The sequence below is a fragment of the Quercus lobata genome, chromosome 6 (assembly GCF_001633185.2).
Source record: "Quercus lobata isolate SW786 chromosome 6, ValleyOak3.0 Primary Assembly, whole genome shotgun sequence".
In the NCBI taxonomy this organism is placed as follows: Eukaryota; Viridiplantae; Streptophyta; class Magnoliopsida; order Fagales; family Fagaceae; genus Quercus; species Quercus lobata.
Window position 1 is genome coordinate 36,870,631 of NC_044909.1, and position 25,290 is coordinate 36,895,920.

Sequence of the window (25,290 nt, forward strand, 5' to 3'; positions counted from 1 at the left end):
TTTCTCTTTCTAAAAAAATTATTTTTTTCTCACCAATATTAGCTAATAATAACCTACCTTAAAATTTATTGTAAAAATATTGTGATATAATTTTTTTTCTCTCCCCCACACACACACACACGGGCTCTCCTTCCCTTCTTCTTTTTTTTTTTTCCCCCCCTCTTTTTTTCTCCTCCACCCACGTACCCACACTCTTTTCTTTTGTTTTTTCCTTCTTTTGTTTTTTCGTTCGTTCCTCTTTTATTCCTACCACACCAACACTATCCAGAACATTCATTCCACAGCTCTTTCTTCTTCTTTTTTTTTCCTCTTAGCACTTCAGTCCAGAACAGTCGCTCTCTTCTTCTTCTATTTTTTTTTTTTTTTCCTCTTAGCACTTCAGCCAGAACAGTCGCTCTCCTTCTTCTTCTTTTCTTTTTTTTTTTTTGTTCTCTTAGCACTTCAAAACGAATGAAGGAACCAGCTCTCCTTCTTCTTTTTCTATTTTTTTTTCTTGTTCTTGGATCATCGGGAAGATTGGATGATCGGGAAGATTGGATGGTCGGTAAATCTCTCCCTCCCCTTTTTTTTTCGTCAGTCTTTTTGATCCGCCAGAGGGTCTTGATCTGCTGTTGTTCTAATTTTCTTGTTGTTGTTGTTGATCTGCTGTTGATCCGAAAGAGTTGTTGCTCTAATTTTTTTTTTTTTTCTGTTCTTGATCTGCTGTTTCCGAAAGAGTTGTTCTAAATTTTTTTTTTTTTTTTTCTGTTCTTGATCTGCTGCTTCCGAAAGAGCTGTTCTATTTTTTTTTCTGTTCTTGATCTACTGTTTCTGAAAGAGTTGATGTTCTAATTGAATGGGTATTTCCGTAATTCTACCGTAGCAACGGTAACCATCCAAAACGTGCACTGCACGTTTTCATTTATGGACCCTCAGAGGTCCATAAAATTTTTCGCGTTTGTCTGCGTTTTTGCTCTATGCCCAAAACGCAACTTTTTGATAAAAGTTGCGTTTTGGGCTTAACCAAACGCAAATTTAGGACTGGCTTTTTTCAAAAAGCGCTTTTTGAGCTGAAAATGTGGAACCAAACGGGCACTTACTTTCTTTCTTCTACTGACCACCTATGAGTTAGCAGAAGCTGTAGCACCTATAGCAAAACCCAATTGTTCTGATAGCTGTGGAGATATTTACATTCCATACCCGTTTGGAAAGACTACCGAATGTTACTTGAATTACTGGTTCAAAATTGTTTGCAATGAAACTAGCGGCTCTCTTAAAGCATTCCTACCCAGCATTGGCATGGAGGTCCTGGAAATCAATCTTACTCATTATTATTTTTGGAATGATCCGGGACTCGTTCGAGTCAATATGCCAATTATTTCTTCCAACTGTAAGAATAGGAGTTCCAGCCATATTGGTGGTGTGAATATCTCAGGTGGTCCTTTTTTCTTCTCATCTTATCGGGATAGATTCATTTCAGTTGGTTGCGACAACTTCGCCATGATGACCGGCATCAATCCTATGTGGCGGTTGGATGCAAATCGAATTGCGTTGATAAAAGCATGATAGAGGACATCAAACTTAAGCACTGCTCAGGCATCAACTGCTACATGATCACAATCCCTTCTGGGATTCAAGTACTTAATGCAAGTTTCAGATGCATAAAAGAAGAAAATAAAGTCAGTGAAGAATGCAAATATGCCTTCCTTGCAGATGGTAAATGGTGGATTTCAGAAGATATCACTTACAATGTGCAGTTTTTGGAATACGTTCCTGTGGTGCTGGAGTGGACAGCATCTGACTTTATTACCGTGGATCCAAACGAGATGAGAAGACGGAACTCAGAAGGGTATCCTACACTTTACGGGACCAAATATTATTATTGCCTTAAAGGATACCAAGGAAATCCTTATCTTCCCATGGGATGTCAAGGTCAGCTACTGCAATTACCAACAAGCTTTCATTTTCTCGCATATTATTCGTCTAGTTTTCACTACTTTAATTCACTCATTTTATTTTATTTTATTTATTTGTAAATATACGAATGAAATGAAATTTCATTTCATGCTCCTTTGAAAAGTACTTAGCAAACATATTTTTCAAACTCAATTTAGATTTTCTATTATATTTAATGGACTTTTATAACTGAAAATGAAATAATATCACGAAAATGTATTTAATATTTTTTTAAAATTTATGAAATATATATTTACACAAAAATAAAACTCATTGAACAATAAGGTATGTAAGGGCACGATTATTTAACGACCCAAGAATGACATTGGGCTCGTGGGTAAAGGGCCCTAACAATGTAATTTGTAGAGAGTGGGCTTGAAAGGCAGGACCTTGGTCACAAGTCAGCAGTTTAATCATGGTTTTTATGGAAGCTTTTACATGGGAGGACTTGGCTTGACTAGCTAAGCATTCCATTGGTATGGGTTGTAGGATTTAAGTCCTCGGATTGCGTCCGAGGAGCACAGTCTCCTTCCCATTCTCCCTTTTGCAGGATTTTTTCCCTCCTTCCGGGGATCCCCTTCTCCTTCGCCTTCTTTCCCTTTTATACTAGTGTTCCTCTCCCCTTTTAGTGTCCACGTGTAAGTTTTACTTTCTGGGGTGCAGACCTGTCCTGTCAATCCATACCTAGAGTGGTTGGGGGTGGTTGGGGGTGGTTCGAAAAGTTAAATAGCATGGTTTGGACTATGGGCCTGTCAGATGCAGGATTCTGTATTACGATGTTGGCAGCTTTCTCCCTTGTCCTGCCCCTGTACTGAGTTTGTCCTTTTCTTTAGGCGTTTTGTGTGGTGCTGAGCATAAGATCGTCCTCGGCCATACCCTTATGCCTTTTTTGGGCTTTCATTATGCGTCCTCGGCAATAGCTCTCCTCGGCTTAGGCCTTGGGCCCTAATGTAGAGTGGGCCTGGGCCACGAATTCTCTGACCCCACAATAGCCCCTCAAAATCCTGCTGCCCGACTTTTAGTTGGGGATGAGGGTTTTGGTGATGTTGGGCCCACATCATGGCTCGCTCAAGTTCTGTACTTTACTGATGTTTGTGTTTTTCCATTTGCATGGGAGATGTGCCGAATTAAGAGGCATCCCTTTAGTTTTTACTCACGCGGTGTCCTTTGACGTTTCAATGCTCGAGACGCACCTTCACGAGGATCTTCAAATCTTAGGGTTGCAGATGGTGTTGGAAACCGAGCCAAAATCGTCTTGTCCGTAGCATTCCTTGGAAACCTGCATAAATTAAACACCACCACCTTGCCCTTTATATAAGTAGGATAGGAGGTTATTCCCCTTACACATAAACCCTTCGGCTCCTTGCAAAATCATAATCTTTCAGCCACAATCACAGTCTCCATATCCAGTGCTATCCACCCTTAGTGCAATATGTCTGAGGCGCGGGTGGGGGTGAAGGAACTACACCCGCCACAGAGGCACCGAACCCTCCCGAGACTCAAGGTGATGCGGTCTGGATAGGGGAGACACAGACTCAAGATAATCTTCCATTTTGATAAGGTGGGGATGGTATCTCTGTCTCTTTTAGTCAAAATCCGAAGCAGGTTCTGGTCGCATCAGATTCTTGGTGCGTCAGAAGTAAGGTTTTCCGCCATCAGCGCCGTCTGCTCTATCGCAGGTGTGGCTAACATGGAGGCTCATCAACTTCCGGCTCCCTGCACCTTTTCTTCAACGGTGCTAGCCCCAAGTTGGGCTCTCTGCACCTTTTCTTCAACGGTGCTAGCCCCAAGTTGAGCTCTTTTGCTGCCCGAGTTATGGGCATGTAAAAGTATTAAGGAATGGTTTTCGTAGACACCGTTTTAGAATTGTTGCATCTCTCTTCTGTTTTTTGTTCACTTCCTTGTACCTTTTCTTTTTGCTTGTGTAGTTAGTTTCTAGCATAAGCTTATTCAAGCTCTTTCATTGTACGTTGTACTCTTTCTTTGTCTTAATAAAAGATGAATATGTTTCCCTCTATATACTTTTCTATTCTGCAACAATTACTTTGTGAATGGGTGTACTACATGTGTATTTTCCTTTAATGATACTTAGGGCAGGAAACCCTCGAACAAAAAGCTATTAACTTTGAACTTATCAACATTATCGAATATAAAAATGCGAACCTACAGTATATTAAACTTATGGGACTAACCGAGATAACAGCTGAGCGCTTCGTAATGCGTGTGAGGCAGCCGTCCGAGAATGATAAATTCGAAATAAACCATCCAAGAGGGTTGCCGAGTAGTGAGGGACTTTGGCCGTGTTTTTGATAACACTTGGCCCTATCATAACCGTATCAATTCCCCTAGTATTGAGGATCCGAGGGTAGACTGGGGATTCCATTCAGTCTAGGGACTAACCCAACTATTAATGGCTAACTCCTCTCCGGGGTAGAGTTTAAGGGCCATATAACGTCCAGGTTGAGTCCGAGGACCATACAAGGCCTTGGTTCTATCCAAAACTCGTATTGTTTCTTCTGAGTAGTTGGTTTCCCCAGAGGTTTGAGTCCGAGGACCATACAAGGCCTTGGTTCTGTCCAAAACTTGTATTGACCATACAAGGCCTTGGTTCTGTCCAAAACTTGTATTGTTTCTTCTAAGTAGTTGGTTTCCCCAGAGGCTTGAGTCCGAGGACCATACAAGGCCTTGGTTCTGTCCAAAACTTGTATCGTTTCTTCTAAGTAGTTGGTTTCTCCAGAGGCTTGAGTCCGAGGACCATACAAGGCTTTGGTTCTGTCCAAAACTTGTATTGTTTCTTCTAAGTAGTTGGTTTCCCCAGAAGCTTGAGTCCGAGGACCATACAAGGCCTTGGTTCTGTCGAAAACTTGTATTTTTTCTGCTAAGTAGTTGGTTTCCCCAGAGGCTTGAGTCCGAGGACCATACAAGGCCTTGGTTCTGTCCTAAACTTGTATCATTTCTTCTAAGTAGTTGGTTTCCCCAGAGGCTTGAGTCCGAGGACCATACAAGGCCTTGGTTCTGTCCAAAACTTGTATTCATTTATTTATTTATTTACTTATTTATTTATTTTTTGAAGATTAGCCCCTCGACCAAGGTGGGGAGAGTTAGCTTGATATTGGAAGCCCCTAGAGCTGCCCGTGCCATTAGCACTGCGAGGCGTAGCCCCTAGCGGAAATTTATGTCGGAGCAACAACAGCATGTCACTGGAAATGGAGGAACCTTCGCTTGACAGAGGCTTAACTCCACCGCCACCTGTGCCAACGCGCAAGCCTTCCCACAGACGGCGCCAATTGTAAGGGCACGATTATTTAACGACCCAAGAATGACATTGGGCTCGTGGGTAAAGGGCCCTAACAATGTAATTTGTAGAGAGTGGGCTTGAAAGGCAGGACCTTGGTCACAGGTCAGCAATTTAATCATGGTTTTTATGGAAGCTTTTACATGGGAGGACTTGGCTTGACTAGCTAAGCATTCCATTGGTATGGGTTGTAGGATTTAAGTCCTCGGATTGCGTCCGATGAGCACAGTCTCCTTCCCATTCTCCCTTTTGCAGGATTTTTTCCCTCCTTCCAGGGATCCCCTTCTCCTTCGCCTTCTTTCCCTTTTATACTAGTGTTCCTCTCCCCTTTTAGTGTCCACGTGTAAGTTTTACTTTTTGGGGTGTAGACCTGTCCTGTCAATCCATATCTAGAGTGGTTGGGGGTGGTTGGAAAAGTTAAATAGCATGGTTTGGAGTATGGGCCTGTCAGATGCAGGATTCTGTATTACGATGTTGGCAGCTTTCTCCCTTGTCCTGCCCCTGTACTGAGTTTGTCCTTTTCTTCAGGCGTTTTGTGTGGTGCTGAGCATAAGATCGTCCTCGGCCATACCCTTGTGCCTTTTTTGGGCTTTCATTATGCGTCCTCGACAATAGCTCTCCTCGGCTTAGGCCTTGGGCCCTAATGTAGAGTGGGCCTAGGCCACGAATTCTCTGGCCCCACAAGGTATAATTCATATAACAAACGGAAGTTAATATGTTATATATTAGATCTCATCTCATAGCTTGAAAATTTGAACAACCCTTTTTTTTATTCCCTCTTGTCAGTTACGATCAGTTACATGTAACTCTTGGAATGTTGTCACACGACATACTTCATTGTTAATTATATTTTTTAAAATTTTGTGTGGTGTTTTAATTTTCTCTCCAATTATTAATTGAACAATATTGCATTTGTTCTTCTTTGGCTGCAAGTGGATTGTACTTCTTTATTTCTTTTAGAATTAACTCACATGAACTATTGGTATTTGGTTGTATTATATGAATTTCTAAATCATATAGGCACTGTGGAAAAAAATATCTTGAAAGTCACACATGGAGGCTTTAAAAAGAAAAGAAAAAAAAATCACATATGGCACTAAGCAATAGAAACTTAGTTACAAAGATAAAATTTGTGCAAAAATATTGTAGACACTCGATTTTGCACCATTGATTTAATCAAGGAAGATGACTGGAGTAACCATCCACGTACCCCAAAAATCATGATTTCATTACATGCATTAATTTGTCTATTGCATATCATAAAAATGATCTTGAGATTCTAATGGTCACAACAGTATGTCCGGTTTCTAAATCGGACCATCGAATTGAAATATATCACAAGATCAAGTTTTCCCATTTTGCATGTATTGTGTGGGGTGAAGCCGATCACGTGTGATTTATTGAAATTAATTTTGATTGGTTAATGATTAAAATTAACTAAATGGATTTATGTGATTAGTGGAGTATTTTTCTTAAAATGAGATTTGTTGCATGGGATTAAAACAAATAAGCTGATAATATTTAAAAACTGTGGATAATTAAGCTTTTGGGATAATTATATTCAAAATAATTATTTTAAAAGTCATAATTATCACTTTGGAATGAGGTTTATCATGAAAATAACTCTGAAATTCGTCCAAATACAGTTTAGAGTTGGAAAACACTTCAAAAACGTGCTAATCAAGTAGCAGATTTCAGATTCATGTTCTAAGGCACTTTTGGCATAGTAGAACTCAAAATTTGGACTAGGCTATTTTTGGAAAAGTTGTAGAGAATCGAATTTCCCTTCAGCTGCCAAAATTTCATCTAATTTGAATTTTGAGTAAAGATATATGATCAAAATACTGAAACTGGTTCTGATTTAAAAAATCAATTTATTCTTATCCAAATCTCCTTTTTCTTTTAGGATTTTCCCCATACGTTTTTTGCTTATTTTTTAAGCTGATTGTACTTAATTTTTAAGCAAACCTAGCTTATTTTCTAAGCAATTAACACCTCTATAAAATAAGGGATGCCTCCCAACATTCAGGGACTCAAATATTCTTAATAGTCTATATATATATATATATATATATAAAACCAAAGCCTTTGCTGGCACCACAATTTTCCATGTCAGCACAATATTTAAAAACATTATAACTCCTCAAAACCCTAGCAACCTTACCCCTCTCTCAAGTGAAGAAATATAAAGCCATAGAACGATTTAATGCTGGAGAATCCGCACTATTCCTCACCGTGGATACTGAAAATATTTTACATGTGATGTACTAATTAACAAGATGGTTTGTCATATCCTAAGTGCAGCTCCAGATGACTGCTCCTACGCTGGAAGGCATGGCATGAATGCCTTGCATGCACTTGTCCTTCACACGAGTTGTTGTAAGTGCTGCTCAATCCAGCCTGCTTCTTAAATATTTGTGCACTAACTTATATATCAATCAAAATTGGTGAGTTCAATTAAATAGGTGTGGACAGAAAATGTTCTTCGCATACAATTGCATGCACACACACCTAAACGCACGGTATAGCATTCAAGATCTACAACACACGGTATAGATTTTAGCTTATAAAGTTTAGCTTTTGTAAGGTTAGTTTTGTTTATATATTAATTAATACATAATACTTTGTTCACCATTGAATACTCATATAATCAATTTCCAATTCAGTGTTCAAGAATTAAACCAAAATTCTAACTGCGCTATCACAAAATATTATTATTAGTATGAATTTTATGGAGTTGCGGTGTTCAAGAATTAAACCAAAATTCTTTTAAATTATCTATAATATTTTGTCCTCCGAAAATTTTCTCTCTTTGATTTTAGTATATTGTGTTTCTTAAGATATAGAGAGATTTTCTTTGGTTTCTGCAAACTTTCCCTCTCCAGATGTAGGAAGCTCTAAACGCACGGTATAGCATTCAAGATCTACAACTCACGGTATAGATTTTAGCTTATAAAGTTCAGCTTTTGCAAGGTTAGTTTGTTTATATATTTTGATAGAGAAACATGTTCAATGTGGTACGGCTTAATAATCGCATTGATAGCCAATAGTTAATACCATTTGCAAATTCAATTCATGGAGTTGCAATTTTCATTAAATCGTTCTATGGCTTGAAGCACTTGCATTTTACCAAATTGGACATGTCTTTAAAGTCCTTTTATTTCTTTGGGGAAAAAAAAAGAAAAAAAAAAGGAGAGGATATGTTAAAACTTGGCATCATCAACTTATAAAGAGGATATGTTCTTAGATGGTAGGAATAGGACAAAATGGTTATATGTTTGTTACGCCTGACTGCCAAAAATTGCTCATAAAGATGTATGCACATGATCTACTTCCCTTTGCTTTAGTGAAAGATTAAATGCACGCCAATGTTGAGATCAACCACTCTAAAAAAATAGTCTGTGCAATCATAAAATATTATTATTAGTATGAATTTTATGGAGTTACGGTGTTCAGGAATTAAACCAAAATTATTTTAAATTATCTATAATATTTTGTCCTCCGAAAATTTTCTCTCTTTAATTTTATTATATTCTGTTTCTTAAGCTATAGAGAGATTTTCTTCTTTATTTTAAATTTTATGGGATGTAAAGAGATCTTTGATTTTGTGAAATAATTTATACTCTCTCCTTCTTTGATTTGATTTACTTACTATCTTTGGCACTTGCCATCGGCAATTACTTAGGGCCACTCTTATGGACTAAATCAACTTATTCTCCAGTCACCATCATTGATAAATGAGAAATCAAATCAAGGTTATAGTTTTTCTATTTGGTTGCTAGGGTTTTTGTTCATGAAATTGCTATTTTCTATTTAAAAATTGCACCTGTAGATCAATATTTATATTTCTTAACTTGGCATTTTGCACCTATGGCTAAAATTTGTGTGGATCTTTGTAAGTTCAAAAATATTTTCTCCATTTACCATGGTTTTTCATTGAGTAATTTCTTTCTCTCTTACTCCTCTTGACGAGTTTTGTTTTTGACTAGAAGAAAGCTTTTTTGCTTTGAAGGTCATGCAACACCTGTCTCATTTTATTTGTCCTCACCACAAGGAAAACATCTAGGTAAGGCAAATAATCTATTTTAAAGTTTGAATGGAAATTACCAAGTACAAGAGGTAAATCTTTAAGGGATGAGCTTAATTGTTTCTTATTTTCAATAATAAATCATTTTATTGCAATACCGGGTTTGAGAAATCCAATATGTTCATATCTCTATAGAATAGAGAATAGTAGAAGCCAATTGAGTTGACTTAATTCCGTACAATATTACAAAGTATAGCATGAGAGATAATGGAATTAATTGTTGTAATTTTTATTTTCTTTCCATGTTTTGAATTTCCTCTATATTATTATTACAACTGAGCAAAGATTGAGAAAGTAACATTACTACACTAATTTGAAGTTTAATGCGTCCTTCTCAAGTCATGGTCTTTATTTATATATTTGCAGTTTATATTTCTAACCGTTGATGAGAAATTAAGGCTCAGTTGCGCAATATGTGTAAATTCTTCAAAATGCTACTTTAAATAGTAAGTCAATGTGTCTCTTACATTTGGGTATTAGTTAGAATTGTTTTCAAATGATTGTACCAATAAAGGTGAATATGTATAAATTTTGTTTAACTATCCCGTGCATCGCACGGGTTAGCGACTAGTTAGATTAAACACCAAGTACGTCTTATGTAAACAATGTTATTAGGTAATTATCCCAAATTTGATTTCTTATTACACAAATTTTTATGAAGAAGAATAAATTACTAAATAAAGAATTTAATTTCATATTAATTTTTTTATTTTTAATATTGCTTTTGAAAATAATAATAATGTTCTTTCTTTCTCTTTTTACTTTTATTTTCCCTTTTGTTCACGTACCATTTACTTTTTATAGGTTTTGAATCTTAAAATATATTGATTAAATAAGAAACATTTTTTTTCTTCTTTTTTGAATGAATTTCGAAAACATAGAAGAGATAATAGTGTAATCACTATAGGTGTGATAAAATTTATTGTGTTAATAAAAAAAAGCATAAAAGAAATTCACCCAAAAATTAAATAAGAAAAAAAAATTCAAATTCAATTGAGGCAGGGGCATTAGTTGTAAAATATCTGTTGGCTGCTGATTCTAATTTGTAATTTGATTTCTTATATATTTCAATCAGATATAAACGAATGCGAAAGCAAGACACTCAATCAATGTCCCAACAAGTCGGATTGTGTGAATATACAAGGTAGCTACCATTGCAACATGCCAAAATCTCCAGTGAAGATAGCCATTATAGGTATGTCAATTTTTAAACCGTTATAGATGTGCCTTATACTGATTTAACTCGTGTGATGCACGAAAAAGTTTAAGTATAATATATATATTTTTTTCACTTTTTTTAGTCTAAATATGAAATTTTGATAATCATGATAGTTACTGATAGACATTTATTATTATTGTGTTTGTATATACAACTATATATATTCTACCATTAAAATAAAATATAATGTACCATGATTCAAATGATGGGTTTAGATTTATATAGGAAACAAAATTAAATTCAATTAAAAAATATTATAATGAAGTGTAAAATTGTGCGGTCTCAAAAGCGTATTTGGCAAAGTATTTGAGGTGGACCATAATTCAAATGCCTTCAATATTATAAATATTAGTTGGCAACCTATGTAATGCATATAACAATTTATATAATATGATATATATATTTTTATTCAAACTATTAAAGTTGATAATTTTTTTTTGAGTAAAAAGTTGATAATTATAGTGGATCTCAATTAGAATTTATTTTATGATTGTGTTTGTGAACTATATATTCTAGGAATCAGAATTTATTGTAAATTTATTTATTTATAAAATTATATATTCTAGCATTTATAGAAGATATGATGTGCGAAAATTCTAATGGATGGTTTAAATATAGAATAGGATTCAAAATCAATTAAAAAGTATATATTAAAATAATTATGTGTAAAATTGTGAGGTCTCAAAAGTCTATATGGCACAATATTATGATGTTTATCAAAAGTTAAATGTCTTTACTGTTTTTGATAATTCGATAGTTACAACAGGAGAAAGAGAATTTGAACTTTGGATATCTTAAAAACATAAAACAATGCCAACCAATTGAGTTGGAAGGCACTTGGCATAGATTATAGACTATAAATTTAGAAAATGAATAAAGTAAAAATAAAAACAAGATCATAGTTATGTGATAGAGAGGTGCTATACCATAAGTCCTTGACAAGAGGGACTATACACAAATTCTCATCCATTATTGTAATTCTATGGTGATATACAATTCTAACATCCATTCATTCGCATATATTTTTTTTTTTAGTTAAATTTTTGTATGGATTAATTTTTATTTTACTTGGAAAATAGAATTGTACTTTTAGTTTATTGGTTTTACTCAGTTCAATGGATCATGGAAGGGAATGACTAAGCCACTTGGGTATCCTACCTTTCTTTGAGCTAGAACGGATAAAACAACTATATTTCATGCACTTTTAGTTTACTAAATTTATGTATGCTTAGAAGATGAAGAAGTACATTAGCTTTTAAGTTTTGTTCTTTTGATAATCTATCACTAAAAGATAAATCATGCATTTTATAATTTGATAGTTTCAGACTTTTAGCTGAATTGCATTACTCATCTCTCTTACATGCTTTTTTTTTTTACCTTAAAAATGTTCTAAATCATAATATGATTGTCTATTATCTAATATTACAAATCTATCTTGAGAAGTCAATTTCTCTCTATAAACTTGCCTAATTCTTCATTTCAATTTAGATTTTTTAATCTATTATGATATAGATTTTTACAGTAAGCTTGAATCTGGTGTGAGAAGAGAGGACAAGCTAGCTCATCTTTTTCAGTCATTTTTCACTAAAAAGGGATAAAAAATTTGACATCATACTTTGATCAAATTCAACATATAACAGGAGATGTGAGGTATTTGAATAATGGAAGAAAATAAAGGAGAAATGAGTGAAGTATTTTGGTTAGTCCTAGAAAATAGTGAAGGCTGATTTTACTGATGAGCACCACTATACAATTTCTTTTGGTAGTAAATTTTATAATCTATAATAAGAATTCGCCAATTAGGTGTTTAAACTCATGTAAGGTAGGACTGCCAGGTACATGTTGCAAAGTTAGCTGGAGCCATGCAACGGGGAAATTTTTGTTGGGCTCATAAGCCCCTTAAAACACAATAGACTTGCATGAAAAATCAAATACCTAACAATAAATTTCATGTATAAAAAATGTTTCCATGAAGCAAAATAATAAATTTAATTCTTCCTAAGAAATTAATTAGTAGTTAACACCATTTTAACCACCGCACCAAGAACACCATTTTAACCACCGTGCACCCTTGGTGCGGTGGTCACTCCACGAGTATAAATGCTTGTGGGGTGTAGGGGGTAAGGTCGGGATTCAAGTCTCCAGGAGGGAGTTTCACACACATATACACTTAGATTAGGCTAGAGTGGAAATTCTATCTTGTATCAAAAAAAAAAAGTTAACACCATTTTATATTCTAGGATATTATGAGAAATATTAATGTAAAAAAAAGAAAAAAAAATTAGTAACTTCTTTTAAAACATGAGAAAGATATTTACAATTCATTGTACTTTTGTTCAAATCTATTTCACACTTATTCATAATTTTATATAATCTGAATTTAGGTTGGTGCGGTGGTTACTCCACAAGTATAAATGCTTGTAGGGTGTGGGGGGCAAGGGCCGGGGTTCAAGTCTCCAGGAGAGAGCTTCACACATATACACTTAGATTAGGCTAGAGTAGAAATCCTATCTTGTATAAAAAAAAAAAGAAAGTTAACACCATTTTATATTCTAGGATATTATGAGAAATATTAATGTAAAAAAAGAAAAAAAAATAGTAACTTCTTTTAAACCATGAGAAAGATATTTACAATTCATTGTACTTCTGTTCAAATCTATTTCACACTTATTCATAATTTTATATAATCCGAATTTAGGTTGATGTGATATTTCTATTTAATTTTCTTGACCTGTGCAGTTAGTTGTTCAAGCCTTGGGGCATTGTTTCTATTCGCTATTATATGGTGCTTGTACAGAATGATAAAGAAAAGAAACAAAATCAAGCTCAAGAAAAAATTCTTCAAAGAGAATGGTGGTTTATTATTACAACAACAATTATCTTCAAATGACAACAATGTTCAAAGGATAAAATTATTCAATTCAAAGGAGTTGAAAAATGCGACCGATCATTTTAACAAAAACAGAATACTTGGTAAAGGTGGGCAAGGTACAGTTTCTGAAGGAATGTTAGTTGATGGAAGAATTGTGGCAATTAAAAAGTGCAACACAGTGGATAAGGAAAATATTGAAAAATTTATTAGTGAGATTATCATTCTTTCCCAAATCAACCATAGAAATGTGGTCAAACTACTTGGGTGGTGTTTAGAGACAGAAGTTCCTTTGTTAGTTTATGAATTCATTCCTAATGGGACACTTTCTCAGTACATTCATGAAGAGAATGAAGAGTTTCCATTACTAACATGGGATATGCGCTTAAGGATTGCCATAGAAGTTGCAAGAGCTCTTTCTTACTTACACTCAGCAGCTTCACTACCCATTTACCATCAAGATATAAAATCTTCAAACATACTCCTTGATGAAAAATATAGAGCAAAAGTAGCAGACTTTGGAACTTCAAGAACAGTGGCCATTGGCCAAACTCATGTAACTACACTGGTATATGGTACTTTTGGGTACTTGGATCCGGAATACTTTCAAACAAGCCAATTTACAGAAAAAAGTGATGTTTATAGTTTTGGAGTAGTCCTTATTGAGCTTTTAACTGGAAAAAAGCCAGTTTTTTTAACAAGATCACAAGAAGATCGAAATTTATCTACATACTTCATTCATTCAGTAAAAGAGAACCATCTCTTTGATATACTTGATACTCAAGTAAGGAAGGATGGTAATAAACATGAAGTCATGGCAATTGCTAACCTTGCACAAAGATGTTTGCACTTGTATGGAAAGAAACAACCTACGATGACAGAGATTGTGAAGGAGTTGGAGGGAGTTCAAATAGTTTATCATGATCAACCAAATTTTGAAGAATTTGATTATGTTAGAAATGAAGAAATGAGGCCTTGGAATGACATTTCTATTTTATCAAGATCAAGTTTAGAAATAGGTGAACCTTCATCACAATTTGTCCTTCCATTTTTATCTCACTTTGATTAATAAATTATCTATTTTGGTACCTTTTTTTTCCTTGTTGTAAACTATTATAACTTCTTTTAGGCATATGCACAATATACTAGTCAATGCATACGTTCATTTTAAAATATTGTGTAAGAAATTATGTTTATGAGCCATATTTGGGGAATTAGGTTCAATTATAAGAAGAAATAGAACATGTAGTTTAGACCCAAGTTGTGTATTAAGCAGCAGATTAATTAATTGTATACCAATCTGTACCATATCATAAAGCAATAGATGCACAATATGGAGATGAAGTAGAAAACTGATGGATCTTGATTTTAAAGGGGAAAAAATGGTTTTAGGTTAAAAACCTTTTTGAGAAACCAGTGACTTACAAGAATTAATGTTGAGATAAACTAAAAATCTCAATGTTTCCCATGTTATGATGGGAAGTCCTAGCCATCCTTAATTAAGTTCCCATCATTTTGTTGTGAATAATGTGGTTATTTGATTGATGAGGTTTGAACCAAGTGATTACATAGAGGAGAACCTCCTTCACAATTTCATTAGTTGATGGCTTTTTGAAGGAAACCCTTAAACCGGAATTAAAATAGAATTTTTGAAAGAAAAAAAAAAAATTGTGCTTTGAAAAGAGAGTTTTGGAAGATCAAAATTTTTTAATGAGATAGAATTTTGGCAACATAATTGCTTTAAAAAGAAAGTTTTGAAAGATCAGATTTTTTTTAAATGGAGATTAGGAAATCAATTTTGAGACGTTCATTTTAAAATATTGTGTAAGAAATTATGTTTTTGAGCCATATTTGGGGAATAGGTTCAATTATAAGAAGAAATAGAACATGTAGTTTAGACCCTAATTGTGTATTATGTAGCAGATTAATTAATTGTATACCAATATGCAACATATCATAAAGCAATAGATGCACAATATGGAGATGAAGTAGAAAACTGATGGATCTTGATTTTAAAGGGGAAAAAATGGTTTTAGGTTAAAAACCTTTTTGAGAAACCAGTGACTTACAAGAATTAATGTTGAGATAAACTGAAAATCTCAATGTTTCCCATGTTATGATGGGAAGTCCTAGCCATCCTTAAGTTCCCATCATTTTGTTGTGAATAATGTGGTTATTTGATTGATGAGGTTTGAACCAAGTGATTACATAGAGGAGAACCTCCTTCACAATTTCATTAGTCGATGGCTTTTTGAAAAAGGGGAAACCCTTAAACCGGAATTAAAATAGAATTTTTGAAAAAAAAAAATTGTGCTTTGAAAAGAGAGTTTTGGAAGATCAAAATTTTTTAATGAGATAGAATTTTGGCAACATATAATTGCTTTAAAAAGAAAGTTTCGAAAGATTAGATTTTTTTTTTTAATGGAGATTAGGAAATCAATTTTGAGACAGGATTTTGGAAGCATAATTGCTTAGGGAAAAAAAAAAAGAGTTTTTGAAAACTTGATTTTTAATGGAAAATCATGAAACTAGGGTTAAGAAATAATTTTGGTAGCATAGCTGTAGAATTTCACCATTGGCTAAAGAGATCATGAGAAAGGGGAGCATGCATGTATGCAAGACTATAATGTTATAGAGGGGTATACACAATATTAATACCCATTTTTGATAACAAGGGCCCAATGGCAGAAAAGCCCAAATTAAGCCAAGAGAAAGAAAGAAAAGACTAAGGAATAATGGCAGGAACAATAGGACCATGTCCCTAAGGCCCAGAGAAAAGGAATACCCATAAAAGAGCAAGGAATAGAATACAATGGCCCATGAGCAGTAGGGAAGGGCCAGCCACGGTGAGATGGCCCTCTCCAAGAGAGAAGAAAATAGGCCTTGACTGGCTCCAAGAGGAATGGAAGAGGAAAAAAAAGGCCCAATGGGTCGGCCCAGCAGGAGTTAGAAGAAAATAATAAAGGAAATACCTTGAGGGGTCCACGAGCCCAAAAGGTGAAGATGAGACAAGCCCACATTGTTATCGTGAGGGGCAAACATAAGTGAAGGGAATTAATTTCAAAAAAGAATAAAACGAGACAACATCCAATGGCAGTGGCAGAAATTGCGTGGGAAAGGAAGAAGACAAAACGTGAAGCAATAAGACAACAATGCTATGGCCGGAGCACCACCAATTTGTACCCAGCTAATGCAAGGGGGGTGGACCCATGGTCAAGGGAATTACGGAGGGTGTGGTTTGGTGGAGGGGGGAAAGGGTCTATTTCTAGTATCTAGCCAGGACCTCTTTTGGGAATTGCTTTGCTGGGAAGGCATCTTGGCCCAAAATAGGTAGTAAACTGGCTGGGGCCACTTAATGCATGCTAGAGAGATAGGTAGAGAGAGACCTAAGGTTTTACCCATCAAAGGATAGAGAAAGATATACAGTAGAAGGGAATGGATAAGAATTTTTTGTGGGATGGGTAGTGGAAGAGAGAGAAAACATTGAGCATGCCCATATGTAGTGGAGGCCGAACAGCCAGAAGGGTAGTGGGCACTTCTGATGGGTGTTCGCAGTAGACAAAAATGGTTAGTGAGTAACAAGGGTAATAGGGAGAAATCATGTAGGCTTGATTCAGTATAAATAGGAACAATAACCATAAGAGGAAGATGGACAACGACTAAGGCAAGAAACACAAAGAATTGAAAAGGAAATAAGAAAGAAAAAAAGAGAGAGTGAAGTAAGACTTAGAAAGGTAGAAGAGTGCATACAAAAGAAATAGCATGCATCAATAGAAAATCTTTTCCCTTTTTTATGTAACAAACCCACTATTTGTACTCCCAGCAAGACAAGAAGTAGCTATCTAGACCTATTCTCCAAAATGAACAACTTTATGGTTTAATTTAGCATTAAGGTTGTCCAGGTTGGGATTTGGGCTCTCTTTAGTTCACTTCCTATGGGAGACTTATTATTTACGTTCTGCTGCTTTAACTACGTTTAATTACTAACGGTTCTTTTGACTAATCTTTCTACCATAACATACATATATATATATATATATATATTCATGTGCTCACACATATATACATATATTACTTGTTGTCTTTCTTTTGGGATGTTTGTCTTGTGCAAAGACTGGCCCCTTAACAAGGTCCTACGAAGATAATGGGCTAGGCCTAACTCTTCGACCCACAGTAGAATGGGCCTTAGCCCAAAAATACAAAAGGCCCCAACACACAACAATATGAAAATATTTTAATATATGTATGTATGCATGTTCATGTCATAGTGAGGTGGAATTTGGATAGCGTACCTGCTTATATGGGCAGAGCTTCCTTACTCTTAAGGCAATAGTCTATCATGGCCCAATGCGGGCGCAAACGCCCGCAACAAGCTTTTGGGCTTCTCATGGGAAGTACGCCTTGGCTTAGGGTGGACCATGGCGGAGGGTGTAAATGGAGTTGCCACCTAAATTAGGTCTAGGAACCATAAATATAGCTCCCTTGTGGAAGGACTGGTATTTACCAGAGCACGTGTCCAGAGTTCAGGTATGGGGATGGGAAGGTGATAGAAACCCAACCCCACTCGACCCGTGGGTTAGCCTTCACTCATTATGGTCCAAATCTTAATCTCATTAAAGGGTCTTCTAACTCACACACATTCTAACATGCATCTAAAGCAAGAAAACATGGCATATCATCCCTAAGCTTAGCATTCATCTATCATGGTATCCAACACAAACCAACAAAACAAAGGCATCAAAAGGCAGATCAAAGTAAACACATTTAAATATCCAAGCATTAAACTCATGATATTCAACCAAGCATATTAAGCAACTCAAAACTCAAACATCCAAATGCATGTTCATGTGATTTATGCATGAATTACCTCACTTACCTTACTACATCACAGCACTTATAAATCAATGCATGTTCATATTCATATGTATGTTCATGGTATCCAACCAACAAAAAAAAACCTAATTAAGACCTGATCACTAAAAAGAACAAAACATGTTAAAGCAGATAAATAAAGGCTTAAAATAAGAAAGGTATACTAAAACAGAGGCCAAACATGTGAAGGAAAAAGAAAAGAAAACGAAGAAAAAAGTGATTTAGGGTTTCTAGACACGAGTATGCGTGTGCATCCCAATTGTATGCGTATGCATGCATACAAATACACGCCTAGAACCCTAAAACCAGCAACTTAACAAAGAAAATAGAAGAAAATAAGAAAACTAACAACCTATCATGCTTCTAATACGAGCACAAAGTAAACATAACCTAACATGAACATATTAAAACATATTAAAGCATATAAAACATATAAACAAACAACAAAACAAAGAAAAAGTGGAGAACCAAAGTTGGAACCTATACCTCAACACAAGAAATCCCTAGAGCTTGATTTGACCATTCCCTTCAGTCAATCTAATCAACAACAAAACCAGCCAGTTAGTAAGCTTTAGAACTCAAAAGTCAAGACCAAAATAGGTCATAACCAAATAAAACTTGACTTGAGGATGTTTTATGAAAAACTCCCTCTTTGATTCACTATTTTCTAGTGAATCTTGCGTATATTCGCCTCCCCATTGAAAAAGTGCCTTTTATGGCTTTATATAGTGGTAAAATAAGGGTGTGGGGTAGCTCCCAAGCACTTTCCTTTCATATAATTTTGGAACCCTAGCTGCGTGCGCATACTCGAGGTATGTGTGTGCATACCCTAAGTATGTGTATGCATGCTTCAAGTGTGTGTGAGCATACGCGTGTATGCGTACATACACTTAAGGTTTCTAGCAGCCTTTCTTTTCCAAAAATAGGTTTATTCTTCCAAAAATAATTTTGTTTTCTCCATAAATAATTCTTCAAGTCAATTTTCACAAGATTGGGCCCTAAATCAACCTTGGACCTCAGAGTAATGTTGTCATTACGGAATGGGGGCCCGAGTCGTAAGTGGTACAAAATGAGGTGTCTACACCCAATAGAAGTAGAACAACGTGACAATCATATTAGTGTAAACATAATATTGACAAATTTTGAGTATAGTGTTAGCAATTTGGTGAGTGGTATCTTTACAAATTTCTTAGCACGAATGCAATTGGCAATACTAGTTGGTGATATTGTATTTTTTTTCGGCTATAAATTTTGCTAGAAGTTTTAGCTGTAAATTAAAGGATTTCATGGTTTTAATAGTTAAACCTCTTTTTCTTTTTTTTTGTTAATTTTTTATCAATTTTAATGCGGTTGGCTAAATTTAATTGAGCTTTAATTGAAATTTGAAAATGTGATTGGATTAATTTTGGAATTATGTTTAAGATCATGAAATTCCCTTTAATTTAACTCGTCATGGGAAAAAATTGAACTTGAATCAAATGAGGAAGCACTTAACTAATGAAATTACCCATTTTGCATTTTAATTGTGGAAAAAGTATTTAAATTTCTATGGAACCCATGCTAAAAGTTTAGAGTATTTCCTTAGAAAATCCGTACTAAATATACCATTTGGGTTTCATTTATTAAGCATGCCATTAAAGTTTTGAGCATCAAATTAATTAAAAAATTTAGCTGATTTTCATAAATCACGTGTTTTGTTTTTTATTTGGGTTTATTTACTTTGACATATTTGGTCCTTTATTTTTATTAGGTCATACATGTAATTTTTATTTAAAGATGAAATTAATTTCTTTTAATGGATAGAGATGTCAAATTTTATTGTGAGTTATTATTTGTTAGTTTAAAGTCTATGTCATAAAGTGCAAACCATATTCAAAAGAAGCAATTAAACGATGCGACATAAATTTCTATCCATATAGCCATATGTGTATGCTTTTAATTTTCATATGGCCATGCTTGCAATTAAATATTTATTTGTTATTTTAAAGATTTACAACCTGTCTAAATTGTTTCTCTAATTAAACCTATTGCTTCTCATATAAGATTTATGACTTGTCTAAGAGCATCTTGCCTCTGAACAACAATGGATCCGTAAAAAGTTAAGGCCCATTTGATATGTATGTTTAAACAACAGTTTTCAGTTTTTTTTTAAATACGTGTGGGTGAAAAGTGTGTGAAAATACGTGTGATGTTGTTTAAAAACTGAAAACATGTGTTTAAGCTCACGTACCAAACATGCCTTTAATGGCAAAATGGAAATCTTTCCATTGATGAATTAGTTGCAGAATGTCCATAGTAAAAAACTAAGGGTACTAAATTAGTTGGGTTTGTGGCAGTGGTTTTGTTCTTAGTTCAAGTTGCAGTTTTGAATATATATATAGTCGGGAGCACTTCAAGCACAGTGGCAGAACTTTGGGCTCTGAAGGACGGGTTTACCATGGCAAATCAAATGGGGATTGAGAACATTTGTATTGAAATGGATGCTGAGTTTATTGTTCAGCTTGTTTCAACGCCTTCTATGGTCAATCTAATGCTTGAACCTCTCCTTTCTGAATGTAGGGACCTGATTCAAACATTCCTTAACTATTCAGTGGCGCACGTGTTTAGGGAAGCAAATGGCTGCGCTGATTGGCTTGCAAGGATGGGAGCTGAACTTGATGTAACTGATTTTCTTTTTTTGTTTGACCCACCGGATGTGGTGGCTGAAATGCTGGCTAGAGATAAAGTTGGCCTTGTTTGTTGTAATAGACTTTTTGTTCGTTAGTTAATTCCAAGCATCGTTTACCCAAAAAAAAAAAAGAATATATATATATAGTCTCAGAAAACTATTGTACTATCAGTTCCTTCTTTTCACACACACACGAAAATATATATAAATATATATATCAGCTCCAAAAATAAAATCTGTTTTTTATTTTTGAAAAACTTTTTTCCCAACTTACCAAGTGCTTTTTTTATTTATTAAAAACAAATTTCTGCAAATAGAAAGCTAAAACCATTACCAAACATTACCTGATACTTTTGTTGGTTTAGGTCTAATTTGAGCTTCAGCATAAGAGAGCAATTTGTTTGTGATTGGTTCTTAGGGGTAAAATCAGCTCTTTCCTTTGAATCATGCAGTGGGTTGGATGATTTTTAAAAGTAAATATTTTCTTATTTTTAAGTATTTTTTTATATGTAAAATGTGGTTAAACTTGTAAAAAATATTTTTAGTTAAGCCTAAAATCATTTGTAAAAAACTGTAAAATGTTTTACCTTTAAACACTTAGTAGTCCTCTCCTCATTTGGTGGCTAAGTCACCAATTCGATGGGCTAGGCAACCAATGCCAATAATTCAGTCGTCCAAGTCGCCAATTTGATTGTTGGAGTTGCCACTCAGATGGTCGATACTAAGGGTCAAGTCACAAGAGCTGCCAGTTTTGCATCCAAAACGATAATCTGGTCACCGATGGTTTCGATAGTTGGAGCTGCTAATTTTGGTGGTTTGTGCTTTAAATATTTTATATGTAACTTATACCAAACATCTAAAAATATTTTATTAAAAATGATTTACATAGAAAATATTTTACTTCCAAACAAATTATACTGCTTATTTTGCTGAAAACTGAAACTAAAACTAAAAACTGAAAATAATAAAAAAAATAATTTCCAAATTACTATTCACACCAAATACATTGTTCATTTGCCTATTTGCACTGTTCATATTTCATGCACAATGCAATAAGCGCTTGTTAAAAAAAAAAAAAAAAAAACCACTGGGAGATGCTCTTTTTGCATTTCCCAATATCAGTTGGCTTTATATCTGGTTTCGCAGATGTACAAGGGCCAAGGGGTGGACTATATATGTCAAAAAAAAGAAAAGGGGTGGACTATAAATCAGATTTATCAAGTGGACAGAAGAATCTTACTGTAGTGGCGTGGCAAACATATTATATGCACTTTGTACTTGTAGTAATTAATGCTAATAATTGTATTGGATCCTTCTAAATTAATGCAAATAATTCAACGAGGTTGTTGATAGCATGATAACTTTTTTTTTTTTTTGATAGAAGCATGATAACTCTTATTTGGTCAATATCACAAACTTTTTAAATTATACTTAATGAAAAATTACAGAAATTCAGTATGACAACCAAACTGTGTTGAAATTGTATTGTTGCTTCCTCAAAAGCACTTGCATATGATAATGAACACTTTTATTAATGATTTATTTTGTTCATATGTCACTAATTAAGCACCCAAGACAAGTGAGGGTTAGTAAAGATCAAAAGACCAAACAGAAACCAGTTTTGACAAGCCCCAAAATGAAATAGAGAGAAACATCTTTCTCCTCCTATATTGTACTGACTGAAGCTCCATTACAAAGATTGAATCCATACCAAACATCATTAGGAATGTAAGTGTTGTAATAAAATGTAGCAGACTTGGTGTTATAACCATTGATTGTCACTTTCTCAGGCATCCAACCATCGAATCCACTCCTGTAGAGGTAGACAAAGCAGATTTGGTATGAGCATGGTCCTAATATCTGAAATGTATCTCTAGAGCACCTCCCAAACATTCATGTTGATGGATCATCCAGTCTTGGTGCATACACCCGATCATCAAACAAATGGTAATTACATCCAAGAAACAGTAATAAGTTACACAATTAGTTAATTATCCATTCTGGATTCTCATGACATATATGCATGCATCTACTTAAATTAATGTGCACAAAATTGTCATTTACATACATTTATACCTGTCATGACTGCTCTTTTATCATCAATCAAAACAATTTTTGGAACATGCGATATTCAAAATCAAAATATTTTATTGGACGATAAGAGACTTGGTCTGTTGAACTAACTCGCATCTACATTTATACATTAATTATTTTATGTGCGGGTGTGTAATGTGTACAGTGAGTTAAGAAAAACCTGTTTCTCAAAAAAAAAAAAAAGAGTTAAGAAGAACCTGATTGCCATAAGCATCACCAAATGCAAGACTGATTTGATCCCTTGTATATTTGGTTGATGAACAGCTTGTCGTTATTGATACTGTGTAAGAGCAGCTCTTTACATTCTACAAGAAAATTAGTATTTATTTTAGAGACATAAATTAAAAATTGTGACATAACCTTTTTTTTTTTTTTTTGGTTTTTTTACTGGAATAAAATAATTTTGTTCAAGTTAACCTCTGTCTGTCTAAGTCCATTGTTTTGAACCAAAAAAGAAAAAGAAAAAGAAAAAAAGACTCTTGCTCTAAAGGGATCTATCTTTTTAGAAAAAGATCAAAGCACCATGTGGGAATCTTTGAGGAGTATTTTCATATCTGGGTATTGTTGATCTTGAAGGATCTAAACTATTGGGGTTGAGGAATGATTGACTTGGCTTGTGAGAATGTGAAGAGGAAGGCCAAAAAGAGCAAAAAAGTCACTGCTTTCACCATTTCCTCCAAATTCCTATGAGCTATATCCCAAGAGTGATTGTGTGAGGAGCAGTATGATCTTTGGAATAATCCTAAAGGTACATAATATACGTAGACTAGTGTAGAGAGCTTTCCAGCAACCAAGGGTAGATCAGTCAAATTCTTGTCCCCTTTGCGTCTTGTCTAATTTATTTATATGAATTATGAGTTTTACTAGAGGTACAATAAATAACCATATTTCTTTTTTAGTAGGGCAAGTCAGTCTTTTTCGACAGGGACTTTTGGTTTTGGATGGACACAAGTAAACCTATGTTTATCTTTATCCAAGTCAGCTGGGAAACGAAGAATAACAAACTAGAGTTTATGTCTTAGATTCTTACAGTAATATTTTACTATGTTTGTGTCGACTTTAATGCTTTCCAACAAAAAAAACATAATTATATTTTTTGAAAAACTATGTCATTTTTCTAAATTTATTAGTGACTTTAAAATGAGATAGAATTTTTTCTTCAAAATGAGTCATACTTTAATAGGGTTTTTCATTGACCAAAAATAAAATCTTTTTTAGATATCTTTTTTGATACCACCAAATACAAGAAAATGTGAAAATTTATTTTATTTTTCTATATTTGGTAGTTGCTCCAAAATGAGATAAAGTTGTTTTTAATAGTAACTTTAAAATGAGTTATATCTTAACAGGTTTTTTGGTCGACCTTTTTTTTTTTTTTTTTCATACTACCAATTTTTTTTTTTTAAAAAGTGAAAACCTATATTCACAAAAGATTGAAATAAACAGAGCAAGATTAAACAAGTTTGGGTCTTCCAGCTCTCCCTTTTAGGAAGGAATCATTTCAAGGCAAATGACAAATGTTTGGCTAGTTAGTGATCTCTCAAGTCTCAGCTTCTCCATGCCCTCTCTGTCTCTCTCCGAAATTTTTTTGAATCATTACTAGAGGAGCATACACTCTTTTATGAGTCAAGGAAGCACTGTGAAAGGTTTTACCAAGCCCTACTTCTAATTCAAATTCATTGCACGTTTATGGTTCCTTGAACTATATTAAATACCCATCATATAAGTTGGACAATATTTTCCTCCACTCATTAAAAGTCATATAATTCAACCGCTACGTAGTAGGTTTAAAGGTTTAAAGGAAATTCCACAGCGCCCCTCTACATCTTCCATGATTTGCAGAATTTCCCAGCAGACTGAGCTCCTTGGGTCTTCAAATCCCACTTTGGCAACTCGAGTAAATCCCTCTTCAATGGCTATGTCTTCAATCATCCCCAAACTTAAAGATTTTCTTGTTTGCAAGACACTTTCAACCTCATTCCTTTTTGCACTCACCTTTATGGTATCTAACCACAACAGCTAAACAAGATTTATTATTCAACAATGCTATAGACACAAAAATTTCACATGTGAGATGGTAGATTATGATTAGTATAGCATCACTTTTATGGGACTACCTTTGACATCATTTTTATTGAATCTACTTTAATCCTAATCCTCTGCAGAAATCATTAAAACTTTCAAATCTCTAATGAAAATTACACATAAGATAAAACTCAAGCTGCATTGGCAGCAGCCATAAGGATTACAC

The 25,290-nt window shown here is 34.4% G+C and overlaps 1 protein-coding gene across 1 annotated transcript; it reads left to right on the forward strand.

Moving 5' to 3' along the window:
- Window positions 1–1,541: 1,541 nt before the first annotated feature.
- LOC115950213 (wall-associated receptor kinase-like 10) lies at window positions 1,542–14,474 on the forward strand. Its single transcript, XM_031067452.1, has 3 exons — window positions 1,542–1,911; window positions 10,393–10,512; window positions 13,276–14,474. The coding sequence occupies exons 1-3, from the start codon at window positions 1,542–1,544 to the stop codon at window positions 14,472–14,474; spliced, it is 1,689 nt and encodes a 562-aa protein (XP_030923312.1).
- Window positions 14,475–25,290: the final 10,816 nt, after the last annotated feature.

What these genes read in the sequence shown, in the direction of transcription:
- LOC115950213 (XM_031067452.1), top strand. Translation starts at nt 1,542, where the DNA reads ATGATAGAGGACATCAAACTTAAGCACTGCTCAGGCATCAACTGCTAC. An exon ending in TCTTCCCATGGGATGTCAAG is followed by an intron (nt 1,912 to 10,392) that starts GTCAGCTACTGC and finishes TATTTCAATCAG; the next exon opens with ATATAAACGAATGCGAAAGC. An exon ending in AGTGAAGATAGCCATTATAG is followed by an intron (nt 10,513 to 13,275) that starts GTATGTCAATTT and finishes TGACCTGTGCAG; the next exon opens with TTAGTTGTTCAAGCCTTGGG.